The 25,482-nt window shown below is 34.0% G+C and overlaps 1 protein-coding gene across 2 annotated transcripts in view; it reads right to left on the bottom strand.

The window, feature by feature from the left end:
• Window positions 1-25,482, bottom strand: part of LOC100375042 (ATP-dependent 6-phosphofructokinase, muscle type-like) — a 59,593-nt gene that overhangs the window by 4,662 nt on the left and 29,449 nt on the right. Inside the window, exons 10-21 of one of the 2 annotated variants that reach the window (XM_085507891.1) lie at window positions 24,941-25,066; window positions 24,270-24,334; window positions 23,707-23,797; window positions 20,112-20,258; window positions 16,806-16,876; window positions 14,765-14,852; window positions 13,671-13,823; window positions 12,975-13,139; window positions 11,422-11,483; window positions 6,352-6,463; window positions 3,307-3,409; window positions 109-214 (exon numbers count right to left, since the gene is read on the bottom strand). In XM_085507891.1, the coding sequence (XP_085364017.1) occupies window positions 109-214; window positions 3,307-3,409; window positions 6,352-6,463; window positions 11,422-11,483; window positions 12,975-13,139; window positions 13,671-13,823; window positions 14,765-14,852; window positions 16,806-16,876; window positions 20,112-20,258; window positions 23,707-23,797; window positions 24,270-24,334; window positions 24,941-25,066 (1,289 nt within the window). Of the gene's footprint in view, window positions 1-108; window positions 215-3,306; window positions 3,410-6,351; window positions 6,464-11,421; window positions 11,484-12,974; window positions 13,140-13,670; window positions 13,824-14,764; window positions 14,853-16,165; window positions 16,237-16,805; window positions 16,877-20,111; window positions 20,259-23,706; window positions 23,798-24,269; window positions 24,335-24,940; window positions 25,067-25,482 lie in introns of both variants that reach the window. The other variant, XM_085507892.1, reaches the window with a different exon arrangement.

Below are 25,482 nucleotides of genomic sequence, written 5' to 3'. Positions count from 1 at the left end.
CAAATGAATATGTGTGAATGTTTACATGAAATAAAAATTTGGCAAATAACGCCCATGGAAAGTAGCATGAAAAGTAAAACAGTTATAGGAGCTGTAAGTTGTACTTACTCAAAATCAGTTACTGATTTCAGCATTTCCATAGATCTGAATGTGAGCACACGTTTATGCATTCCTAACAGACATGCTGTCTTGGGATTGTCTGTGTACACAGTTCCTAAAATAAAATAAAATACATGTTCAAAGTTAGTATTCTGTTTACAGTTGAATATGCTCCTGCTATTGTATTCTGAAATTCATCTCCAGTTCTCCATGCTAAGTGTGGGCAATAATTACCTTCAGTCATTGGCTTTGCACTCAAACAATGCTATGGATATTGTTATGGGAAAATTGACACATAAGGTAAAATAAATTGACTTTGATTTTACCTGTACAAGAATTTCATCTATTAGTAATTAGAATTGAAATTTTTAAAGATAAATTGTTACTTCTAAAGTTGCTTCATTTCTAGTTGTTTTTCCTAAAAAGTGCACATCAACTTGTTAAGCTTTCCCTCCATTCTTCCATAGCAGGACGCATAGCAGTGTTTGAATGGCGCACTCAAAATGCCGAGGACCCAGGAATACATACGGTATATAGTTTTATCAATACCCAGAGATGCAGATACATGTAATATACAATTGTCAGTTCATTTTGAGATCTCGTATTTTGTGAGATTATGTGTGTGGTTATTTCCTTGCTTAGTAATGTGCAATACACCTTTGATAAGGATTAAGTTAACCAAGGTATGTATGATCTAAAAAAAGTATGCGAGTAGCAAATAGCAAAATGTGCTGTATGCGAGTAGCGAGTAGCAAAATGTGCTGTATGCGAGTAGCGAGTAGCAAAATGTGCTGTATGCAAGTAGCGTGTAGCAAAATGTGCTGTATACGAGTGGTAAAAATGGCCTATCCGAGGGGTCAAATGTGTACTTGCGAAAAGCAAAAACAGCCCGGGAAAACAGGTGTATGCAAGGGCGAAATGAGTCATTTGCGAGTGGTAAAAATATCATTTGATACAGGTGTTGAAATGGACACAGAGTGGGTGCTCAGTGCGAGTAGCACTTGCGCGAAATGGTGCTAGATCTTGTTGTAAAATGGTACTAGGTCAACTGCTTGAAATGACACTGAAATGCACAAAATGAGAGGGGCACAGTTATCGCATTGTCACCGTCAAGGACGTATTGTCGTGTTATTGTAGCACTGCGCAATTATAGCCTAATAATTGTTGCACTACAATAAATATTTGGGTACAATAATATAAATTATTCAAATGAAGATGAGAGTGTATGTTATTTTTATTGTTATTTACCTCCATGTTACTAGTCGATTTTTTTTAAATACGAAAGATTGGAATAAAATAAGGCTGTGATTTCAAAAACACGATCGGAAAATGTAAATAGTACTTGATCTAGCAAAGGCTGTGATGTTACTGTTAGATACTTGTAGTCGCTGCTAGTTGTATTGGACGATGACAAACATAGTCCACTGAAAGTAGTTGTTGAAATCTATCCTATTTAAGAGGGTCAATGTGAGAACGGTGTCATCCGGGGAATGCCACGCAATTATGGACATGTATTGTAAAAGTTGTGAGATGTATATAATTTTTAAAGAGCGATAAAAGAAATTTTGCATCTCCTTGGTATTTGTCAAATTTGGCAGCAATGAAATACCTGAATGTGGGTTTAATGGCAATAAGTTTGTTCACAGTTGGTAAACGTGGTCTGTTGTAATTCATAGCGATTGTCTTTGAGTTCCAAGTGTTTTTTTATTTGTCAATGTTGGAATGAGTTAGTGGGGATATGTCATAGTTTAAAACAATGTTCTGCATTTTGCGTGCTGAGATTTAGTACAAAGTAACAGAAGTGTGGGAATCCACAGCTGCCATTGACTGGCGGTGCCCTCAAAAGTCGGCTCCATGGCAACCAGCTAGACAGTAGTTTATTTGTGGCATCTGGTCTATGGTCAAAATGGCAAAGTTCAACTCACTAACTTGTGGCATCTGGTCTATGGTCAAAATGGCAAAGTTCAACTCACTAACTTGTGGCATCTGGTCTATGGTCAAAATGGCAAAGTTCAACTCAATAACTTGTGGCATCTGGTCTATGGTCAAAATGGCAAAGTTCAACTCACTAACTTGTGGCATCTGGTCTATGGTCAAAATGGCAAAGTTCAACTCACTAACTTGTGGCATCTGGTCTATGGTCAAAATGGCAAAGTTCAACTCACTAACTTGTGGCATCTGGTCTATGGTCAAAATGGCAAAGTTCAACTCACTAACTTGTGGCATCTGGTCTATGGTCACGGTGGCAAAGTTCAACTAGCTAACTCGTGGCATATGGGCTGTGTTCATATTTTTTTTTTAAATGGATTTTTCATCCAAATTTCACATGATCAGATATACGTCTAAGTTACATTACATTAATGTTGTCTACCACCAATTAATGTTTTTTAGTGAGTGAACCAGTTATAAATCACCAGGCTAATTGTTTCTCCCTCAAAGAGCACCAAGCAATGACAAAAATGTTGAGAAACTGTGGCTGTAATTAAGTTTAATGAATGAATGAATGAATTAATGAAATACTGAACACAATTATCAACCATTTCACCTACAAGTGGCCATTTTATCTATAATATGAATATGGTGGCATATTTTAGGAATACATACCGTCATCAAGCTTATGATTGTCTATCATATATATTAACCAATAAACAGCTTTTCCAGCTAATTTGGTTCCATAACACCTATCAAATGGTGAGGGTGGTCCTCCCTTAGCACCAAAAACATCAATAATAAATTGAGTGTCAAAAAATAACAATAAAACAAATGAACATCATTAGCTTGTTGGTGCTATATCTGTGGACAGGAAAATTTATTCAAGTAAGTCAACCAGGGCATCTACATCATACCTTATCAGGCAATTCTAGTTCTAGTACTTTTTGTTCCTTTGCAAAGCCTGGACGTCTTCGAGAAAGATGTATAGTATGAGGTCAATAGACAAGTTTGAGTTCTGCCAATACCTTAGAAACTTGTGTATTCTGGTGATTTTATTGCAAAAACGCTCATGAGAATGCCGGGAACCACCAAATAAATTAAGCGAGTTAGAAATCACCCTCCCCCAAATGATGGCGCCAATAATCGAAACTTGTCTATTATTCAATTACTGTCAGATCTGTTTGCAGAGGGCATACAGTTGAAAATAAAAGTCAGCCAGCTAGCCATATGATGTTCACCTGTTTGATATGTCACTACATTTAAATAGACACTTACCATCTTCCTGTTTATTTTGTTCAATTTGATCAATAAGATAATGCACTGCCTTTGCTGCTGATTTGGTGCCGTAATTGCGATCAAAAGGTGTAGGTGATCCGCCCTAATTTGAATACATTGAGGAACGCAACAAAGAAGTTGACAGAGAAAATACAAGATAGAGGAAAAGAAGAGAAGAGAAATGAATGAATGAATGAATGAATGGGTGTGGTTTTACGTCATGTAAACACAATGTTAGTAATATACGGTATGTACAAAAAACATAGCTCACATGGCCACAATTACAGTATTTTTTTGTCATAACAATTCTGCCTGCCATGAACCGTGCAGCCATAATACAAAACTGACAATAAATATCAAGCCAGATTTGTATTGATAAATATAATCACAGACTCTCGGTTGGAAAGTGTAATTTCCAAATTCAGTTGATTCTACTTGTGTAATACACATTGCTGGTAAAAAAGATTTGTTTTGGAGGGATGCTTTCAAACAAGACAGTGTTTTTCTGAGGTTCTGCAATCATATTGGACAACCACGAGGTTGTGAAATATTGACAAGTTTTTTGTAAATTACAGAAGAACAATCACAAACTTCTATAGTTGTTTTTCAGACAGGAAGTTGCAGCAACTATCTTGAAATTTCATTAGTGTACTGCACACTGCTAAAAGGGGAGAATCGTTGTCACCTACGCATGTATTTGGTGGCCATAGCATGTCAATGTTTAGAAACAAGCGTCTACTCATGAGCCTTTGCGTTCTTAGCGTGTGTTGTTATCATCGCTTGGGACTCGATTCCTGCACGGGCGGGCGCAGGTAACATCCCCCTCGCTTTAAAGTTGACCTGATTGTTGCAATATCAACCATGTGAGCTACCAATATACGTGCATGTATTTATATAACCAATACCCGTGTGATTTACATTACATGAAGGAATACACCAAGGTGTGGATTATGCATTATATATACAATAACTAATCCTACATGTAGCTGCAATTATAGCACTCACTGTAAATAACACAGCATTTGAGATTTTTCAACGGAGACAAAGCATGCTACACTTCGTATTGAAAGACAGTACACTTGATAGATTTAAGATTAAGGTTCATTCTCATTGTACATGTACTTGAAATGAACTCTCGTCTAAAAAAGAAAGGGTGTAATCGACACAGCGCATTTTCAAATTTCATGAAAACAATGTATTTTACACACATTGTATACGTCACTATGATTCTCATATCAAACAGAACACCGGGTAACGCCACCGCCCTTGAACCCTGCCAATAATAGGCAGGTCTATAACAGACTGGAAAAGTTTGTATTTTACATATGGTTTGGTTTTACAGTATAATTATACACTAATTGCTTTTATTAATGACCTCAAAATTATAAATTGGATGCATGCCTCTAATATAATTTGTCAATTTTAGTAATTTATTGTAGAATGTAATAAAGTAAATATGACCAGTGTAAAAAAAATTCTGACATGTGAGGCCGCTGTTCCACCATACTACCAGGGGTAACATATCTACTGTAAAAACATGTATGTTTACTGACATTTAATTTCAGTATTTTGATGTTTTGAGCATATTCACTGTGTTTTAATTTTTCAAATTTGTCAAAAAAACAACGAGTTTTATTGTTATTTTACATGTTCACGTAGACTTAATTTAGCGGATTTTACTTATCAGCGAAAATTGTGAAAATAAAACCCAGTAAATAATTGCATTTGCAGTATTTTTCGCATCAATTTAGTGAGTAGGATGACACCCTTACCTGGCCCATTCATGAATTTATAAGAATCGAAAATCAAAATAAAAATACTAGCTACTAGTATTCAACCCGTTCAACCCCTTGGTACAAGTTACTCCTCAAATAGCTATGACATAAATGCACATAGTCTTGTTATAGAAGCAGGAAAGATGAACACTGATTTATATTAGGTGACATTCAGCTCATGTATAGTACATAGATGGACAAAACAAACATAATCAAAGAACGAAGACACTTGACAGGCGGAGAACACCTTGTGTTGGGAAGCCAAATCACGCATAGTGGGCCGACGAGAAATGTCATGCTGCATTTTAATTAAAGTCAAAATCTCAGCCATGCTATTATGATTGGGATATTAATATTATGTGCATTCACAGTAAGCAGGGAATTATAATAGCAGGATGCAGAACAGCTTCTTGTACAAAAGGTTAGGCTTACACACTAACTTGAAAACTACTGTAGAATACTTTATTTTCGCTTGGAATTTATTTTCGCTATTTTCGCTGAAGGGATGATTCCGTGAAAATAAAATCCAGCGAATATACTTTGAAATTCTTTCTTATATTTCACATTAAACTCATCAAAAATCAGTGAAAATAAATTCCATACAAAACGCCCAAAAAGCCTTTTCAGCGAAAATTAATTCCAGCGAAAATAAAGTATTCCACAATATGTGTTAAGGATGTTTAACCTTTTCACCACCAGTGCCCTCTTTTCATCACAAAATAGTCCTGTTTATAGTCTGCATTTTCTTTCAGAAGATTGGGACAAAAATAGCCAAATTGTTTGAGTACAAACTGAAAATTGACTCAAATTTTATCATTTCTAGAAATATTGAACAATACAAGAAAACCAGAGTTAACATAACCGACAACAGATGCTGCGGACAAAAACTTCCCCCTCCTATACCTCACCTTTCTCACTTATGATTCTTACAAGGTAAAAATTGCAAAGAAATTTGGGCGAGAACATCTGTTGGTGAAAAGGTTGAAAAAAGACTCAGTGCAACTTTACAATGTAAATATTCTGTTTGATCCATTACATTCATTGATCATGGTGACATTTACCAGATTTTTTTTTACACCAGGACTGACTAGAACTGAATAATTAACTAGGGAGGGAGGGAGGGAGGGAGGGAGGGAGGCATGCAGCATTGAGGGGCATTTACCCATCAAAGGAAGGAGCATTCATTGCCAATGCTTGTACAATAATATAATAGTATACTACTCAGTACAATTCTACAGGACATAACAGTTAAATAGAGGTTAATTCATACCTGCTGCATATGACCGAGTACATTTTTCCGTGCAGTAAATATACCTTTACCCTCCTCACTGTATAGATGATAGACAAAGTCTGTACTGTAGTTCTTGTTTGCATATTCATTCCTAGTAATAAACACATAATGGTTATATAGTTTTCCTTCAAAATTTACACATGTTATGGACAGAGATGGAAAAGGCATTTATAATTACAAGCACATCCCATGGTTATGCACTGTAGCTACCAAACAGCCACGGTTGAACTTATTTGTACCATGGCTCTTGTGAATTGTGGGCATTTGAGTAACCATCCAGAAGTACAGTACATTTTTATAAGCTGCGAGGTAATTTATGTCACAAGGTTATTGCAAGAAACCATCGCAATTGACCATTTCCCGTTCACTGTGAGAATCACGTGTTATGCATGAAATCAAACGCAAAAACAGGACAAACAAAGGTCATAGTGTCGCAGTGGCGTCAAACATTGCGTGGGATTCGACAAACGCGAAAGTATTTTGGGGGGACATTTCCATGCTTAATAATGTGCTGTACACATTTGATGATAGGCAATTTCGATTAAGTGAGGGTATTCGAAAGCAATATTCCTCTGTTGAAGATCAGCCGGCCGATGTGAGCTATGAAATAGAGAAATTCTAGTTCAAAATCAAATCGTTCGATTTTTGCGGCAGACGTTCGACGCGCGTCTTTCATGCAACTCGCAAGATCTCACAGTTGAACAGAAAATCACCTATTCTAGAAGATTAGCCTCCCAATTCAAGGTAGCCATGGTACATCTCAAGCACATTTTATAATTACATTAAAAACAAACACTACTATAACATCATTTTCATGTCTACATGTTCTATGATTAATACAGTGCCAGTCTTTGTTCAGTTAATCTTCTCTACACAGCTGAAAAAGTTTGGAATCTTGACTATGTTCTGTTAAACATAGAATAGAAGTCTATGATTTGCCTAAGCCAGAAGCGCCAGCAGCAGTGTGCAGCAATGATCCCAACAGAGCTGTACCCTTTTTTTCAAAGTTATCCTTTCACCAGATAACCTAATACAGCAGTAGTAACTATGACAAGCATCTTTAGGTACGTTTGTTAAATGATTGTATGATTTAAAAAAGCCGCTTTGATGCATACATGTACATACAAATAACATTGCAAATAATCTAGGATGTATATGCAAGTTAAAATACAGTCCAAGCGCAAGTTGGAAATTGTTTTCAAAACCATCATATTCTAATTGTGCAACCAGCCTCAATGCATTTTAGAAAATAAGACAAATACTACAAACAAGCAGCCTATCGGCTGAGATAGCTCCGCTGTTAGCAATGCACATTTCAATTAAAGAACTGAAGACATGATTAGAAAATGAACAATATGAATAGTATCAAAGCAATCAGACTTACAGTTTTTAACAAGAAGTCGAAAATATCACTTTTTACCAAAAATGACAAAAATATTCACCAAAATTAGAGAGAACTGAAGATATCATCACAAAATGAACAAATCTGAGAAAGGTCCACATGTAGTATCTATATATGTAATATCAAAGCAATTGAACTATTGGTTTTTAACAAGAAGTCGAAAATATCACTTTTTACCAAAAATTACAAAAATATTCACCAAAATTAGAGAATTGAAGATATCATCACAAAATAAACAAATCTAAGAGAGGTCCACATGTAGTACCTATATATGTAATATCAAAGCAATCGGACTTGCGGTTTTTAACAAGAAGTCGAAAATATCACTTTTTACCAAAAATGACAAAAATATTCACCAAAATTAGAGAATTGAAGATATCATCACGAAATGAACAAATCTGAGAGAGGTCCACATGTAGTACCTATATATGTAGTATCAAAGCAATTGGACTTGCGGTTTTTAACAAGAAGTCGAAAATATCACTTTTTACCAAAAATTACAAAAATATTCACCAAAATTAGAGAATTAAAGATATCATTACAAAATGAACAAATCTGAGAGAGGTCCACATGTAGTACCTATATATGTATTATCAAAGCATTTGCACTTGCGGTTTTTAACAAGAAGTCGAAAATATCACTTTTTACCAAAAATGACAAAAATATTCACCAAAATTAGAGAATTGAAGATATCAACATGAAATGAACAAACCTAAGAGAGGTCTACCCAAGGTACATATACACCAAGTATCAAAGCATTCAGGCTTGTAGTTTTCAAGAAGAAGTCGAAAAAGTAAAACATTGACACGGACGACGACGACGACGACGGACAATCACTCATATGATAAGCTCCGCTCGACAAAGTCGACAGCGGAGCTAAAAATAAATCACATCTATTAATGATAATCCTTTTACAAAATTAAGTTTTTATGAAAAAGACAAAGCCAGCAGAGTGCCAGCTCAAAAATTGGGTTGTGCTCAGACTGTACTGTAAATGTTCAGCAGTTGTACTACAGCAGACCACGCTATTGGATTAGCGAGTTGAAGCAAATACACAAAAATTCACACTCAAATTCATTCTGTGCCACAAATTCAAACATTGATTTATTCAAAGCTATTCCTATCAGTTGTATTATGTCTGTTCAATCACATCAAAATAACAGCAAATCAATAATTCAATCAATTTTAAAACAGTCTGTTTTTATTTTTGGAAAATCTGTAGGAGTTTAGAAACAACTATTTAGTATATCATGTATGTTATTTTTCTTGTACTGTGGAATACTTTATTTTCGCTGGAATTAATTTTCGCTGAAAAGGCTTTTTGGGCGTTTTGCTTGGAATTTATTTTCACTGATTTTTCATGAGTTTAATGTGAAATATAGGGAAAAAAGTATATTCACTGGATTTTATTTTCACGGAATCGTCCCTTCAGCGAAAATAGCGAAAATAAATTCCAAGCGAAAATAAAGTATTCTACAGTATTTTATTCAAATTTGACATCTAATTTTTAAAAATTTGCTCGTTGACAACATCACATGTGAAAATTCATTTAACATTGTCCAGTGATTTAGAGCAATTGTTGGCATAATTTTTTTGCTTCAAGAAACCAACCTAAGATTTTTTTTTTTAACCCTCATTTGATCAATTCGAAATAAAATCACATAGCATTGGCAGGATAAGTGTTAAAGGCTAAAATTTAATTTCAATAATATTAATAATGAAACCTAGTTTTGTTTTTTACTAGAAATTCCAATATTGGAGAAATAAACTCAAGATTTGTCAAGGTTAGAGTTTTGTATATTGTATACCATCGACAATATTATTTATCACTTAGAACAGCTAAAATACCAATGGAATAGAAAATGGTGAATCTGACCCAATCTACAAACGGGGTGACCCTGCTGATCAAAGCAACTATAGACCTGTATAAGTACTTCTTGTCTTTAAGGATATAAAAAAACAAGTGGTTCACAATTAAATACATGCTTATTTCATATTGATAATCACAAACTAACTGGTATTGTATTTTTAGGTCTCAAAAGGGCAGAATCTTGCGTAAAACCTGTCTTTTAATGGGTTGGACTGGTTAAGAAACATAACCAGGTTGTAATTTATAATAACATATCTGTACGACTACACAAATGATTGATACTTCTGTTTCATTTATTCAATAACGATCTTCCTACTTTTCTGAATAAATGCAAAGTTGTGAAGTGCACTTCAGAAATCTTTATTTACCTTGATTTACTAGAAATGTGAGTTTAATGCCAACAAATTAAAGAAAAATACATTATTCCAAACTTTTTGTGCATTGTAGACTTAAGAACTGAAGTATAAAAATACACTTTTCAGTTGCGATCATAATATTTTAAATGTATCTTGATATTTCTGTTTTATTGTTATTTTATATTTATTTTATTAAAATTAAAGTTTTTTGGAATATATTATTCAAGTCTGGTCCCTCCTGGAAATGATTGATACTTCTGTTATATTTATTTATTACTGATCTTCCTACTGAATAAATGCAAAGTTGTGAAGTGCGCCTTTGCATCAGGAGATGGGTCAGAAATCTTGATTCAGGAGATGGGTCAGAAATCTTGATTCAGGAGATGGGTCAGAAATCTTGATTCAGGAGATGGGTCAGAAATCTTTATTTACTAGAAATGTGGGTTTAATGCCAACAAATTAACAAAGAAAAATAAATAATTCCAAACTTTTTGTGCTTTGTAGTCTTCAGTACTAAAGTGCTCTAAACAATTTACAAGTAAATACACTTTTCAGTTGCGATCATAATATTTTAAATGTATCTTTTGATATTTCCATATTAAATGTTATTTTATATTTGTTTTATTTAAATTAGATTTTCTTAAATTATATTAATCAAGTTTGGTTCCTCCTGGAAATTAAACCAAAGTTAACCAGAATAAATAAAATAAAAAGATTGGTTTTAAGTACAGTATATAGCTCACATGATATTTTAAATAGTTTACTAACACAAAACAAATGTATGTTTTATCACCTACAAGTTTTCCAAAACAAAACTGGACTGTGTTTACATAATTATATATTTTTGCGTAACAAGCACCTTTGAACTACCTTTAGCTTGTATCAAATATTTAAAATTGATATATTGAACATAACTACTTACAACTGACACAAATGATCTAAATTATGAAGGGAGTGAAGCATGCCAATGAATTGAAAATATACAACTACTAAAAATGACAAAAATGAAGCTGAAATAGCAAGCAACTCAAGGACACTTATGGGATCCCTCATGGGTCAAGAAGTATGTACTGCCATTTAGTGATATCAAACTTACATGTAGATTCGAGTTAACAATACATGTACTACGTTCTCTTTTTTACTGGCCTTACTGAACAAATTTTCTTATGCTGCTCTTTGTTCAACAAAGAAGATTTGAAATAACTTTCAATATTTAATAATGAGATATGGAGTTCATCAGTAACATTGTGACCACAATTTGTTTCTAGGAACGTAGCGGTGAAGCTATAAAGAATGTGGGAAGTAAATATGGTCCTCTCTGCTGTAAGAAGCAGACAGTTTTGTTCTTTGAGACACCCATAAGTATCCTTAAAAGAAAGAAGTATAGTAGTTGCAGAGGAATTTAAGAGATGAACCAATACCTTAAAACTAGACCTCTCATGACGTTATCACCAATCTTGGCTTTTAAATGACATACGTCACCCTACGTAATGAAATGACAACCAGGGAGGGAATTTACTAACAAGATGACAGTTATCAGACAGAAGTGCTTTATCAGTGTCTCAAAAATATACAAATTAGAAATTGCATATTAATGATACCTCAGACTTTGCACTTGGTAAGAAGACGAGTATTCATATTAAACAGAATTGAAACTTGAATCACAGCTTTGTTATATATAAATATAGAATGATTTTTCTGTTACTTATATGTGTAATATGTGTAACTACGCAGGACTGCACTGGTAAGAGCAATGTAACAATACATTGCCAGTCAAACCGAATTATATGTAGCAACATGTGTATACAAAATCTAAGCAGATGATAATAGTATGATACAACTAAATCTTCAAAACTTAGTAAAGCTGTTCACAGTAAATATGTTGGTTCCAATCACCATAATTAAAACAACATTTATGATAACATATTTCTGCCTGAATATATTCTTTGTTCCAATTTTACGTAATACGAATACTCAGTCAAGAGGAATGATTAGGATGACACATCCCAATACATATGCCACTTTATGTTTACAGTATCATACCTCAAAACCAAACCTCTTTGTACATTATCTGCCATTTTAGACTTCAGATGAATTACATCTCCCTATAAGACAAAATTGTTAGCACGTAGACCACTACCGAACTAGCACAGTGGTCTTCGATGTGTTAGTGGCTTCCTTGGGACGTGGCTACCTCATACTTAATTTTTGTTGATATTAACTTTGATCGAAAAAAACAAACAATTTTAAACATATTGTTATCATTTTGGAATGTAAACTAGATTATACTTTTGCTGGTTTATCACTCACCCAGTGATAAAATAGAATGCATGTAAAAATGTTGTACATGAGATCACATAGTGCGTTTCAAAGAAACAGTGGGTTTTGATGGGACAGAGTAAGGAGGCTTACCTGTAAATCTTTGATGGTGGATGAAGCAGTCTCCAATCCCACAGTGACACTGGGTTTTGATGGGACAGAGTCAGGGGGCATACCTGTAAATCTTTGATGGTGAATGAAGCAGTCTCCAATCCCACAGTGACACTGGGTTTTGATGGGACAGAGTCAGGGGGCATACCAATAGATCTTTGATGGTGAATGAAGCAGTCTCCAATCACACAGTGACACTGGATTTTGACAGGACAGAGTCAGGGGGCATACCAATAGATCTTTGGTGGTGAATTGCTCATTCTTTGATGGTGAATGGAGCAGTCTCCAATCCCACAGTGACACTGGATTTTGATGGGACAGAGTCAGGGGGCATACCAATAGATCTTTGATGGTGAATTGCTCATTCTTTGATGGTGAATGAAGCAGTCTCCAATCACACAGTGACACTGGGTTTTGATGGGACAGAGTCTGGGGCTTACCTGTGGATCTTTGATGGTGAATTGCTCATTCTTTGAAGGTGCATGAAGCAGTCTCCAATCACACAGTGACACTGGGTTTTGGTGGGAGAGAGTCTGGGGCTTACCTGTAAATCTTTGATGGTGAATTGTTCTTCAAATATGTAAGCAGCATCAGCTCCACCAGCCAGACCAGCCATTGTTGCTAGGTAACCACAATAACCTCCCATTGTCTCCACAACAAAAACGCGTCGCTTACTTCCAGTTGCTGATTGCTTGATACGGTCACAGATCTGAAAAAAACATTAAAGGCAAAGTGCCACATGATGAGACAGTAAATATGCTACTTTAAATGCATCACAAATCTGACAATTTCGTAATATGTAAAATAAACATACTGACAGTAATAACTCAAAGGATACCCACAGCAAAGATGGCTGCCAATGTCCATGACCCACAACAACGATGGCTGCCAATGTCCATGACCCACAACAACGATGGCTGCCAATGTCCATGACCCACAACAACGATGGCTGCCAATGTCCATGACCTACAACAAAGATGGCTGCCAATGTCCATGACCCACAACAAAGATGGCTGCCAATGTCCATGACCCACAACAAAGATGGCTGCCAATATCCATGACCCACAACAAAGATGGCTGCCAACGTCCATGACCCACAACAAAGATGGCTGCCAACGTCCATGACCCACAAAAAAAGATGGCTGCCAATGTCCATGACCCACAACAAAGATAGCTGCCAACGTCCATGACCCACAAAAAAAGTTTTTATACTATTATTTTATTATTGATGTCCACTTACACTTGTAATGGCATTCAATGCAGTGTCACATCCAAGGCTGAAATCACTTCCTGGTACATTATTACTCACAGTACATGGTAATATAACCATAGGAATGCAGAATTCTTTATATTTAGCTCTATTGTCGGCCAAAATATCAACACTTCTGAAAGCCTGTAAGAAAAAAAACACTCTAGTCAGAACAATTTTCATTTCATCAATTTCTACTGTACTTCGATTTTAACAGTAATTGATGAACATATCATGCAGTTTGTAATGACACCCCCCTCCCAAAGTCAAGTTTTTTAATTTACTAGCTTGCCTGCACATGCTATGTAAACATTCATGTTTAGGTGTACAGTTACAATAACAGCATCACTTTAAGGTAGCAGGATAGTTTTTTTGCATGGAAAATGGAAACACCTATTATCAGAATAAATTTTACAAGAAACCATATAATCTATACATGTTTGGAAAGCCCTTGACTTGTACTTTTCTATTATTAATATTTTGTGAACATTGTGTTTGTTTTAGCGTCACGTGATTCTGAAAATCGGCGCGGCTGATAATTAACTAACGTGAATACATTTCAAAATGTCAGCTCTACGGTCATGCATGCAGCCAAAAACTTTACACTGTTTTGAAGCAAGGGTCATGCAGTTTAAATCCGTATTTCTATTTTTTACATTAAGTTTTTCTTTCCTCTCCGAAAATCAAAAATTTCAAGCACGTTTTTTGGTGTTGAAGTTAGTGTATATCGGTGGTTTGCGCAAGGTTTGTGAAAATACGCGATAGAATTTTGCAAAAATGTAAATACGGATACGAAGCCAACATATTCGAGAGTATGAAAAGCTCGATGGACACCTTGTCTGTCTAGTGTGCATTTTGGATTAACTCGTTTTCTCATGAAATTTGCATCATAAAAGTCTATTTATTCTGGAAAATGAGACTAAATGCTATGAAGTAATACAATACAACCATGGTTTATATTAGGACTTAATAAATCCATAGAACCTAAAAATCATGATTTTTAGGGTCTATGATAAATCTCACAAAAGTAACAAAATTTATATTACTTGCACACAAAAAAAGCACAAACAAGCATTAAAACATACCTCAAAGCCACCAATAATCAATAAACCACTGATCTTAAATTTGCGTAGTTTCTCAGCAACCTTATCCAGAATTTTATGTGGCATAGTGCTGAAAAATAAGTAACATTATGAAAACTGAAACTGAATATCAAAGAGACACTTGTACAATCAGATAGTGCAAGGAAGTGAGTGAGTAAGTGATATCTACATGCACACAACATTGAATACAAAGAGATAAAAACAAACGAATTAGTCAGGCTGAGTGGGTACAATGTCTCATTGGTTTTGTTGTGATGTCTTTCATTCATCAACTATCAATTTCAATAAATAATCAAATGTAATTTTTGAAAAAAAATTTCAAATATAACCCCAGTACTGTTTCGAACAAAACAGCAACATAGCCGGCTAAGATTTGAATAATTGTGTCAAACCAACCTTAACAAGATACGTCAAATAAATACTTGTGGACACATTGAATGTCAATGAAAGATGCAATTCTTATTCAATTTATTTTATCAAATTGTATAAATTACTGTATGACAAACGGCAAAATTACCAAAATGTATGAACTAACACAGTCTTAGATGCAGGACATGGTCACTGGTACGCGATTTAAAATCTGGGAATAATGCTAGTAAATAGTCAATTTGTTAACAATATATTATCTAATTTTTTTAATGTAGCTTTATATTATGACAAATTTATAAAGATGATTTTTCTGTTATCATCTTGTTCAATTCAGTGACAGTTAAATAATACCCATTTTCAAGCCTGCAGTAGCAGGCTCCTCTTCAAAACAAGTTTGTGCTAAATTATGCACCCTTGTAAAATGATTTGATCTAACAAGTTCTAATCAAGTAACGGTCTTGAGTCGCGTAATGCAAACCAGTTCGCAACTTAGCTGACTATACATGTTGCTGTTTTGGTGTCAGAAACAATATGGTAGTAACAGTAGGCAAATTCACATCTTTACCAAACAGAATAGAAGTCGTGTGTATCAAAACCAAAAGCTGTTATAGAAACAATGAATGGAAAATTCAGATGTTTTCAAATAAAACTTCCAAGCCTGATGTTTTCCAAGAAAAACTGCAAAGCCATATGTTTTCTAAAGGCTGCAAAAGCTTCAAGTAAAGCTTAATCTTTCCCAAGGTTAATAATGTGAAACAATGTCTGCACTTGTCAAAATGCTATACTCTAAAAGTCAAAACCTATGGTATTATTTGTTTGATGACCTCAATGCATGAACAAAACCTGCAAGCAAAAGTGTCTTCCTAAGGATCTTCACAGAACAGACTTCATAATCATATCACAATGTATCTTTGAGACCAAAAAATTAAGTTGAGAGAATCAGTGAGAGTCAAATTATTTAGAGTAACTCAGAAAATTAATATTAGTGGTTATACAGATTGTGTTGTTACTAACCGATTTGTACCAAGCTTTGATCCGCCTTCTCTAACCCAGCCTGTCACATCACTCCAGCTCATTAAACTAACCTGGTACATGATAAAAGTGATTGGAGCAGGAGACAAGACTTATAATTGCATGCTGCTAAGAATGTAACACTCAGAAAGGCAAAGCAAACAGCAATAGCTTGGTCAGAATGAGGATATACAAGAATTAAATATATGTAATTCCTTTTGGTGTCAGAAGTTTCACTTTTTTTTCAATAATTTTCTTACTGATGATTAAGATATGTATATCCAACAATTTTGTCAAATATAGCTGTTTATACATGTTTGTTTAAACAGGCCCAAAACTCCATAGAGATCAAGTTTACTGAAAGTATATTGTAGATACAAAAATATGTACATGTAGTTTAAGACACACATATTTAAAATCAACCAATAAAAAAATTTCGTTTTTGAAAATTTGCGTTTAAATCGTCAAAGATGTTTGTAATGATATGTATACATGTACACACATAATATGATGATCCTCATTCAAACTAAAGCTATTCAGTGCTAGTATTAAGAGTTAATTGCTAAGACGTGCTAGATGGACACACAGCATAGAAAGAGTGAATGACAGCTGATGATGGTATACATCGCATCATTTCACATACCGATTGGTTCCGAGATTCGAACCACCTTGTTTGACCCACCCAGCTACGTCCATCCAGCCAAAGACTTGGACCTATATATATATCCATCAAAGGATAATCCACAACATAGGTAGTGGTGGCGTGTCACACGCAGTGAGGAGATAGATGAAAGAAAACATTAATTAAGCAATATAAAAATACATAAAATTATACGAATATACAAATTATCACGAGCAACGTAAAAGTCCAGAAAGTAAAAATAACTCTCTGTAACTTTTATCAAAACAAACATTTAAAGATGACAATGACAAACAAATATGACAATAGGTGAGCGAATAACATGTTGACACATCTGATGTTACAAATTGAACAGTGCCCTCTATGGCCACCTCAACCAGGAACTGTGATTCTATCCAATTTCGCATTACTTTGACAGTCCTAGTAAGTAGCCTGGTACTGTATGTCACATTATTATTTTTCATAGAAATTATTAATTTTATGCACCATCTCTGCATTTTAAATATAGATGATTACTCAATCAGGTACTGCAGATTTGAGTAGAATTTAGCATTATTATTATTGTTTTTATTAATATATACAAGATATTGGCCAATTGTAAAATTAAATAGGTATGACTAAGTATAAAAATATGACCATCAATGTTCTAATGCATTGCAACTTTTTTTTTTAGCTTGGATGCTAAGTACACATCTCATTTGGAACTATGCTGATTGTAAAAGTCACCAAATTGCAGTCACGATTTTCGAGAGTAACCCAGCGTGGCGCGGCAAAAGCATATGCCTGTGTCAACAACATTGAAGGGGGTTTTGAAAAAAAAGTGAAATTCATTTCCATCTATAGATGGCAAAATTAATACAAAATTGTCATGCAACATTCTATATATAAGATAGATTTTATTTTATTTTGATATACTACCATAAAAACTATAATAATTCACAGTTTATGAAATCGCACATCTAATTATTTAAAAAAAATAATTATTCAATGTATCCTAACTTTTTATGCAAAACAAAACACAGAAATTATTCTGAAGCGAAATTTTATAAAAAAGTGTTGGTGAACTTTGAATTTGTATATTTGACAATAATCACCTCTCAAACAGGAGTTCATGTTATTGACCATATGTACATCGCATTATGAAAAATGCCATTAGAAATTCAGTATATTATATTATCATACTGGAAACTAAATATGACAAGCTTAACAATATTAGGATTCCTAATAATGCTTTAATGCAACAGAGAAAGATTTCTAAATATGGGAACATGCAATCATCATAGAAACAATTGATATAAATTGCCACATCCTGGAAATCTAAATTTTTCTAATCACTAACGCTAAACATCATCTGTTGACACAGGCATGACATATGGCTCTGAGATTAAAAAGCACATAATAAAATTTGGAAGCTGCAAGTTAGTGAGCGTGTCCGACGAACAAGTTTATTTTTGATCTGAACAATTAGATGTGTAGAAATAATATACAAAACAGAAATCAGAAAAAGAATAATAACAATTCTAAGAACATGAGAGTCAACAAACAAATGAATGACAAACATTACTATATATACCGGTACAATCACTAAGGGGTGATCCATTAGAAAATACTGAGGGGGGGGGGGGCGCGATGGCAGAAAATTTGTGCTCAATATTATCCACATACACACAAAAGTTGGAGACGAAGAATTTTGTTTTCGCCAAAAAGTTTATACTGTAAAATGACTAATTTTCACTTGGTTAAAATTTCGCTGATTTACCATTTCAGACATATTCAGTGGGTTTTAGATTCAGTTTTATCATTTAGATAATGTGTTCTATGCTAAATTTTATATATTCACTGGGTTTTAATTTAGTGCATTTTTCAGTCAGCGAAATAAGCAAAATTACAACCCAGTGAATAATTAACCCTTCTACAGTACTCGTCTTAAAGTAGAGATGCAGTTTACCTGACAGGTATTTTAATTAGTTAATTAGGAAACCAAGATGACCTCCCTTGTCCACAAAACTATATATTTTTTGGAGAGCTTATTGTATGAATTTTGAAGTTCTGTTAGTAGTTTTTTTTTATGGACACTGTAGTTTGAAATATGCACAAAAATGTGCTTTTTTTGGTCAAAAGCGATTTAAAAAAAATAGCTTCTAAACCATGCTTCTGTTTCCTGTCAAAATTGGTTTATGGGTACATCTGTTTACTATGAAGAAAGTGTCGTCTTGAAAACTGTCTACCAGTTGTCAATTTTGCAGGGAGCAGCTCAAATTTCACTACTTCAAGTTTATGCATAAATTAACACCCAGGATAGTTGTCTGTACGATTGTTGTAACACTGTTCAACCTAAAACAATGCCCCGACGGCGTTTTAAAGATAAACACATTGTCAATCGTTTGTGAAAATTTCAAAACAAAAGGTCAAAGCGTCTAGGAGCTATTTTTTTTTTGAGTTCTGGGATGTGCACTAAAAAGAAGCTGAGATAATTGCTAATTTGCATAACAATTCACTCAGTAAGAAGTTTGCTAATGCTGCTAATTAAAATGGCTGTAACAATTCCAAATTTAAATGTACTATCGTTTGGTAAAAAGTTAAATATAGTGCATAATATGAAGATCCCGTCATTTCTTTTTTTCACCATGTTTCTTTTTTATTATTTATGTACAGCCTTGGTAAATCTTGCTAAGCATTCAAAAGAGATAATGTTTGCACCTGTTATCTATATTTTAAAATCGTTTTTTGAGTATATAACCAAGACTGTTTGGATAATAAAAAGCAAAAAAAAAAAATTTCACTCCCAAGTGCCCATGAACCTGCATCTCTACCTTAAACAATGTAAAACATTGAAGCTGATGATCATTGGTAGTAAACAACAGCTATGAATGAGGATGATTAAAAATAATGGTATACAAACAGAAATCAGAAAGAGTAATAGAAGTTCAAAAACACAAATACAAACAAATGATAGACAATCAATACAATACATACAAACACTAAGAGGCAGACTATTAAAAACTTTTGTGGGGGGTGGGGTGGGGGTGGCAGAATATTGTTTTCTTTCATGTACTTTTGAGCTGCTTTTTTTTCCCCAGTGAGAATTTAGTGTTATTTTTCCTTCTCCTCTGTGTGTATTATTTTTTTTCCTAAGAATTCTTTTTTTCTGTTATCCCATGATTTCCCCTGTGCAATTCCAACCTCCATCCTGCCCCTCCAAGTTTACAATAGTCCACCCCTAGAATAGATATAAATCTCAAGACATACTGCCAAAAAAATGATGTTCAAAATGAGTGAGCACACTAAATTGAATGTTGCAACACGTACCCTATCATCCAGCAGACCTTCAAAACCATCATAAACACCATAGACTCCATATCCTTTGAATAGAGCAGCCCTGACACAGGATCTAACAGCAGCATTCATACCTGCAGCAGGGGCACCTATGTTCATCACAGCAATGCGAAATTCACTCTATTGTAAGAAAGAAAAAAGTCATGTAACTTTACAAAAGTTCAGATCAGATAAAAGACATAACAAATTTCATAGAATTTCTTTAAATTAGACATCTAGCCTCAGCACAGCAGGAATACATAAATATTAAAGCTGCAAACTTGTTTCAGTTCAAAATTGAAGCTTATAGTAGTACGGTATGATCAGAGTTGCCAAAGGAAAAGAAATTTCCAGTCCCATAAGAAAAGCAGCACTTCCAGATTCCGTCAAACTCCAGGGCCAATCATGGAAGCATGGGACATTTGAGGCACAAACCAAATTTCAGATGTATTATTTGAATTCTTGTAAAACAGGTTTTATGTAATTTTTGATAATCCAAGACAGCGGCCAAACTAGGTGATCAATTGTAAAACACTTCTTAAATTTCAATGCAACTGGTGCATAAGTGCTTCAAAGCAAATTTGTGTTTTTTTGCTCTGAAGAAGGATAACAAGCCATGCATGGCACAGTCCCAGTTAGTTAGCAAGTTACTAGTATAAAGTTTTGTTTATATTAATATAGTACAAGTACTTGTTCATATTGAGAAATATTGCTCTTGAACAGCATTAATTAAAACACAAGTCATTGAAAATGACACAGTCCCCGTTAAATTTTTGAAAGTTCTCTTTGTGCTCGTCATATTAAAGTGGAGGGGTTGTTGCGAGCTTGTCCTTGAAACTTGAGTTCCAAGTGGCATATACAACAAATTGTTTATTTACATCAAAACACGTGCCAAAAATAAAAACAGCCTTTATTCGGCCATCTTTGATCTGATTATGAAACACACTGATATGTATGATGTATGTGCCAAATACGAATGAAAATGGTACATAAATTGTGGAAATATAGTAGTAAGGCCAAAAAGTCAGATGGCTGTCAATTGGCCATCCTTGACCAGATTTTGAAACAAATTGTCATGGACATGCATCCTAACATGTATAAAGTACATGTATGTGCCAAATTTGAATGAAAACTGACAGAGCACATCCAAGATATCATATAAACATGTATAATCTATGTACCAAGTTTGAATGATAACTGACAAAGCATGTCCAAATTACAACATTTTCAAAAAACAAGATGGCTGCCAGTCGGCCATTTTGAATCGAATCACTAAACCACTGCCTGTGCATATGTCCCACATAAGGTACTAGGCACATGCAAAGAATGAACGGAAACGGCCCACAGGATTCTGAAATATGACTCCGCACGGACGCACAGTCGCACCGACGGAAACCGAATTATAAGTCCCTGTTTTCGGACTTCGTCCGAACGGGGACTAAAAATGACCACCGTTCGGCCATTTTGAATCGGATCGTCAAACCGATACATCTGTATATCTATGAAATTTGAACATCAGTCAAAGAATGTCAGAGATATGGCACTAGAACCACATTCATTAAAACAAAATGGCTGCCAGTTGACCAATTATGAATCTTATCTGAAAAACAAAATGACATAAGATCCCATAATGTCCAATGTACCAAGTTTGAACAAAATCCATCTGTAAACAGCTGGGAAATGCTCGATTTTGATGATTTTTCAGTACAAAAATGGCCGCCATTCAGCCGTCTTGAATCAGACCATGACACATATTGATGTGCATATGTATAATGTATGTGTGGAGTTTGAATGTAATCGGTTCAGACATGTCTAGGATACAGGTTCGGACTCACGAATGGATGCACAGACACACATAGATCAATCCAAAAGTCCACGTTTTTGGAGTGTGTCCGAACGGGGACTAATAAGTGTCACAGTTGCAGTGACACTACGGTAGTATTACAAAAACATAACCAGCCATTAAAATATAAAAGTAATTATGGCGACTTTGGTGCACTTGCACATGCAAGTTCAAAATAAAAATAAATCCAAGAAAGAACTTAATGTGCTAAGAGTATGAGCAACATATACAGGTTTGATATTTCCAATTAATAACAAAATTAAGATTAGCTTATTAAATAAAAAGCCTGTTTGCAGGAATAACTGCTCTTTCACATGCACGATCTGAACAAAATTCACAGAATTGAAGTTGATAACAATAAAAAACAAGCAGCCTGTTAGCTGAGATAGCTCCGCTGTTAGCAATGCACATTTCAATTAAAGAACAATATGTATAGTAGCAAAGCAATCGGACTTGCGGTTTTCAACAAGAAGTCGAAAATATCACTTTTCACCAAAAATGACAAAAATATTGAAGATATCATCATGAAATTAACAAATCTAAGAGAGGTCTACCCAAGGTACATATACACCAAGTATCAAAGCATTCAGGCTTGTAGTTTTCAAGAAGAAGTCGAAAAAGACATAACTAAATACTCTAGATATTACCGGTTTAACGAAAGAAATAAATGTATATCAGTGAAGAGCTACAAATAGTCTAATTACTATGCAAATTAGCTAATTATTACACACACAGTCCGTAGGAAAACCAAGCAGATCAGTGGATAATTCCAGAGCACCCACTGAAGCAAAAAATTAGTCACTTATATTAAAGGTAGTATTCAGTAAGGACTTAATAACATAAGGGAATTTACACAAGATGATCAGATGTTATTGACATCTCCAATGTGTTACAGTATTAAATCCATCTTTCCAATCAACCCATAGATACAAGTAATTAAAAATATTAATGGAATTATTATAATGGAGAATTACAATATGGGGATTTATTACTATCAATATACAATGTAAAAAGTACTTTTTTTACTTCTTTATTTTATTTTATTACTATAAATGTAACTTTCAAATTGTTTCTGTATGCATTTACGATAGTGTCAAATAAAATATATGCAACTATCTACAATAGTGAAACAAATAGAATAAATTGGATTATTGAAACAAACAAATTGAAAATAGCTTAATGGCAAAATAACAAATTAAACAACATCAAACAGAGTGATTAAAATGGACATTTTTGTAGACATAGATATTATTTTTGTTATTATAAAGAAGAAAACTAGAAACAAAACATACTAGTTCGTCCAAAAATTAAAGCTATGCTACAAAAAGAAACACCACAATCACTTTGCGAATTACTCAGTGACAGTTAGTCTAATAGAAATTTAATATTGAAAAAGAAAGTTGATTAACCCCAGAAATTTACTTGTTACATAGCAAATTAAAAAATGTTAATTAGATGGAGGGAATCAAGATAGATGTTACAAACCTCAGATAACACCTGATAAACATATCAAAAAAAAGGAAAATAAAGAAATAAGTCAGAATTAAAGAGGTTAAAGTCAGGTAAAGGGAGGGGGTAAAGTGGAATTGTGAATAGGTAAGCATTGAGGAAGTAGGGAATGGGTAAAACCACACAAGAGGGAACAAAACAAACTGAGGGGCGCGAGGTGGGGTGAAGCGTTCTTATTTTCAAGAGCACAGCTATCACATGATCAATCAAGCAAGTTGTTATGTTTATGACACCTACCTGACACTTTTTTCCATCAGATGAACACACATTATCTGGTGGTTTACGATGACTCAATGTTTGGTATGTGTACAAGTTATTCATAAAGGACCTGAATTGGAAGATAAAAACAAAAATTTAATGTGTCAAAAAAAAATCAGTACCATAAAAATTTCACTTGAAATCTTAAGGCAAAGGAATCCTAGTTAAAGTTTCGGATCCTGTGAAACTAAAACACTATTAGAAATAGATAGGCAATAGATTCACAGTAAATTTTAGATCCCATAAATGCACTGAAATTCATATTTCTCAAAACACTGTACAGCAGACATCCTTTAAAATCTTAAGACAAGGGGGACATAGTTTAGATCTGAAATTCATAAATCACAATTATCTAGTTCCTCAAAAACAAATATTTCAACACTTTCCATTTTAATCATTCTTCAAGCTTGCCCGATCATCATATCTTTTATTTTTTAACTTTAACTACTGATTGCAGAAAGAGTATCGTCCAAATCGCACTATTTTTTAAACTTGGAAGAGATACAAGAAGATATAACTGAACAATTACAAATTCCACTCACCTTCCTCTAAGCTTTGCAGCCAATTCAAAGTCTTTTTCTTTCAGGGCTTTTGCAACTGCTTGAGTCTGTAAACCAAAGAAACTGATTACTGTAAAATATGTACAAAAGGCCATGGCTTCTATTAAAATGATAAAATGGACAGAGATGCTGATTCTATTAGAGCATCTACATATAATATATAACTATGTGTCACTAATATTACAACCCAACAATATATACAGTTTGTAATTGTTTAACTTTTGCAAAAAAAAAAACAAAAAAAACATTAAATACATATTTGTATCATAAACTTACATACTGTAAAATACTTTTATTTTAGCTGAAGAGACTTTTCGGGTGTTTTGTATGGAAATTATTTTCACTGATTTTCAATGAGTTGAATATAAAAAGCTATATTCGCTGTATTTTATTTTCATTCCTTCAGTGAAAATAGCGGAAAATTAATTCCAAGCGAAAATTAATATTTTACACTAAGTTACCATTTAGTATTTAAACCCGTTATACAGTATTGCAAATCAGTAAAAATTGCAACAATTTTTAGTATTGCAACGACGTTGAGCATCAGCGACTTTTGTGTAGTTTTGTCTTAATGAATACCATAAGAGCCTAAAATCGAGAAAATTTCAAGTTGTGTAAATTAAACAATTTACAGTATTCTATCATAAACTTACCCTTTCAACGCATTCCATGAGAGGTACTCTAACTGCTTGGTTTCCATCCAGAGACACTACACATGCAGGAGTCTCTCCTTCAGCATCTAGTAATGCTAGCACAGCCTCAGCTCCCATACGTGATGCCTAGTAGAAAACACACATTAATACATTTACATACAACCATGGGTAAAAGTTCCACAAGACATGCATGGCAGAGTCCCTGTTATCAAATTTAAGATACTGTAAAATACGTTATTTTCACTTGGAATTAATTTTTCGCTATTTTCGCTGAAGGAATAATTCAGTGAAAATAAAATCCAGAGAATATACCTTTTTTCCTTATATTTTACATTCAACTTGTCAAAAATCAGTGAAAATAAATTCCATGCTAAAATAAAGTATTTTACAGTAAACAGTTTTGTTTATAGTAATATAGTTTGAACATAAACATGTCTGAGCTATGAATCCAGAAGCTGATGCTGGAGAATGAACAGCATTAATTAAAAACAAAATGGCCACAATTCGGCCATTTTGAATCAGACCAATACATTTTTTGTACT

This window comes from Saccoglossus kowalevskii, chromosome 14 (assembly GCF_978046115.1).
Source record: "Saccoglossus kowalevskii chromosome 14, keSacKowa6.1, whole genome shotgun sequence".
NCBI lineage: Eukaryota > Metazoa > Hemichordata > Enteropneusta > Harrimaniidae > Saccoglossus > Saccoglossus kowalevskii.
The sequence above is the reverse complement of the archived record's forward strand: the minus strand, read 5'-3'. Positions and strand labels throughout refer to the sequence as shown.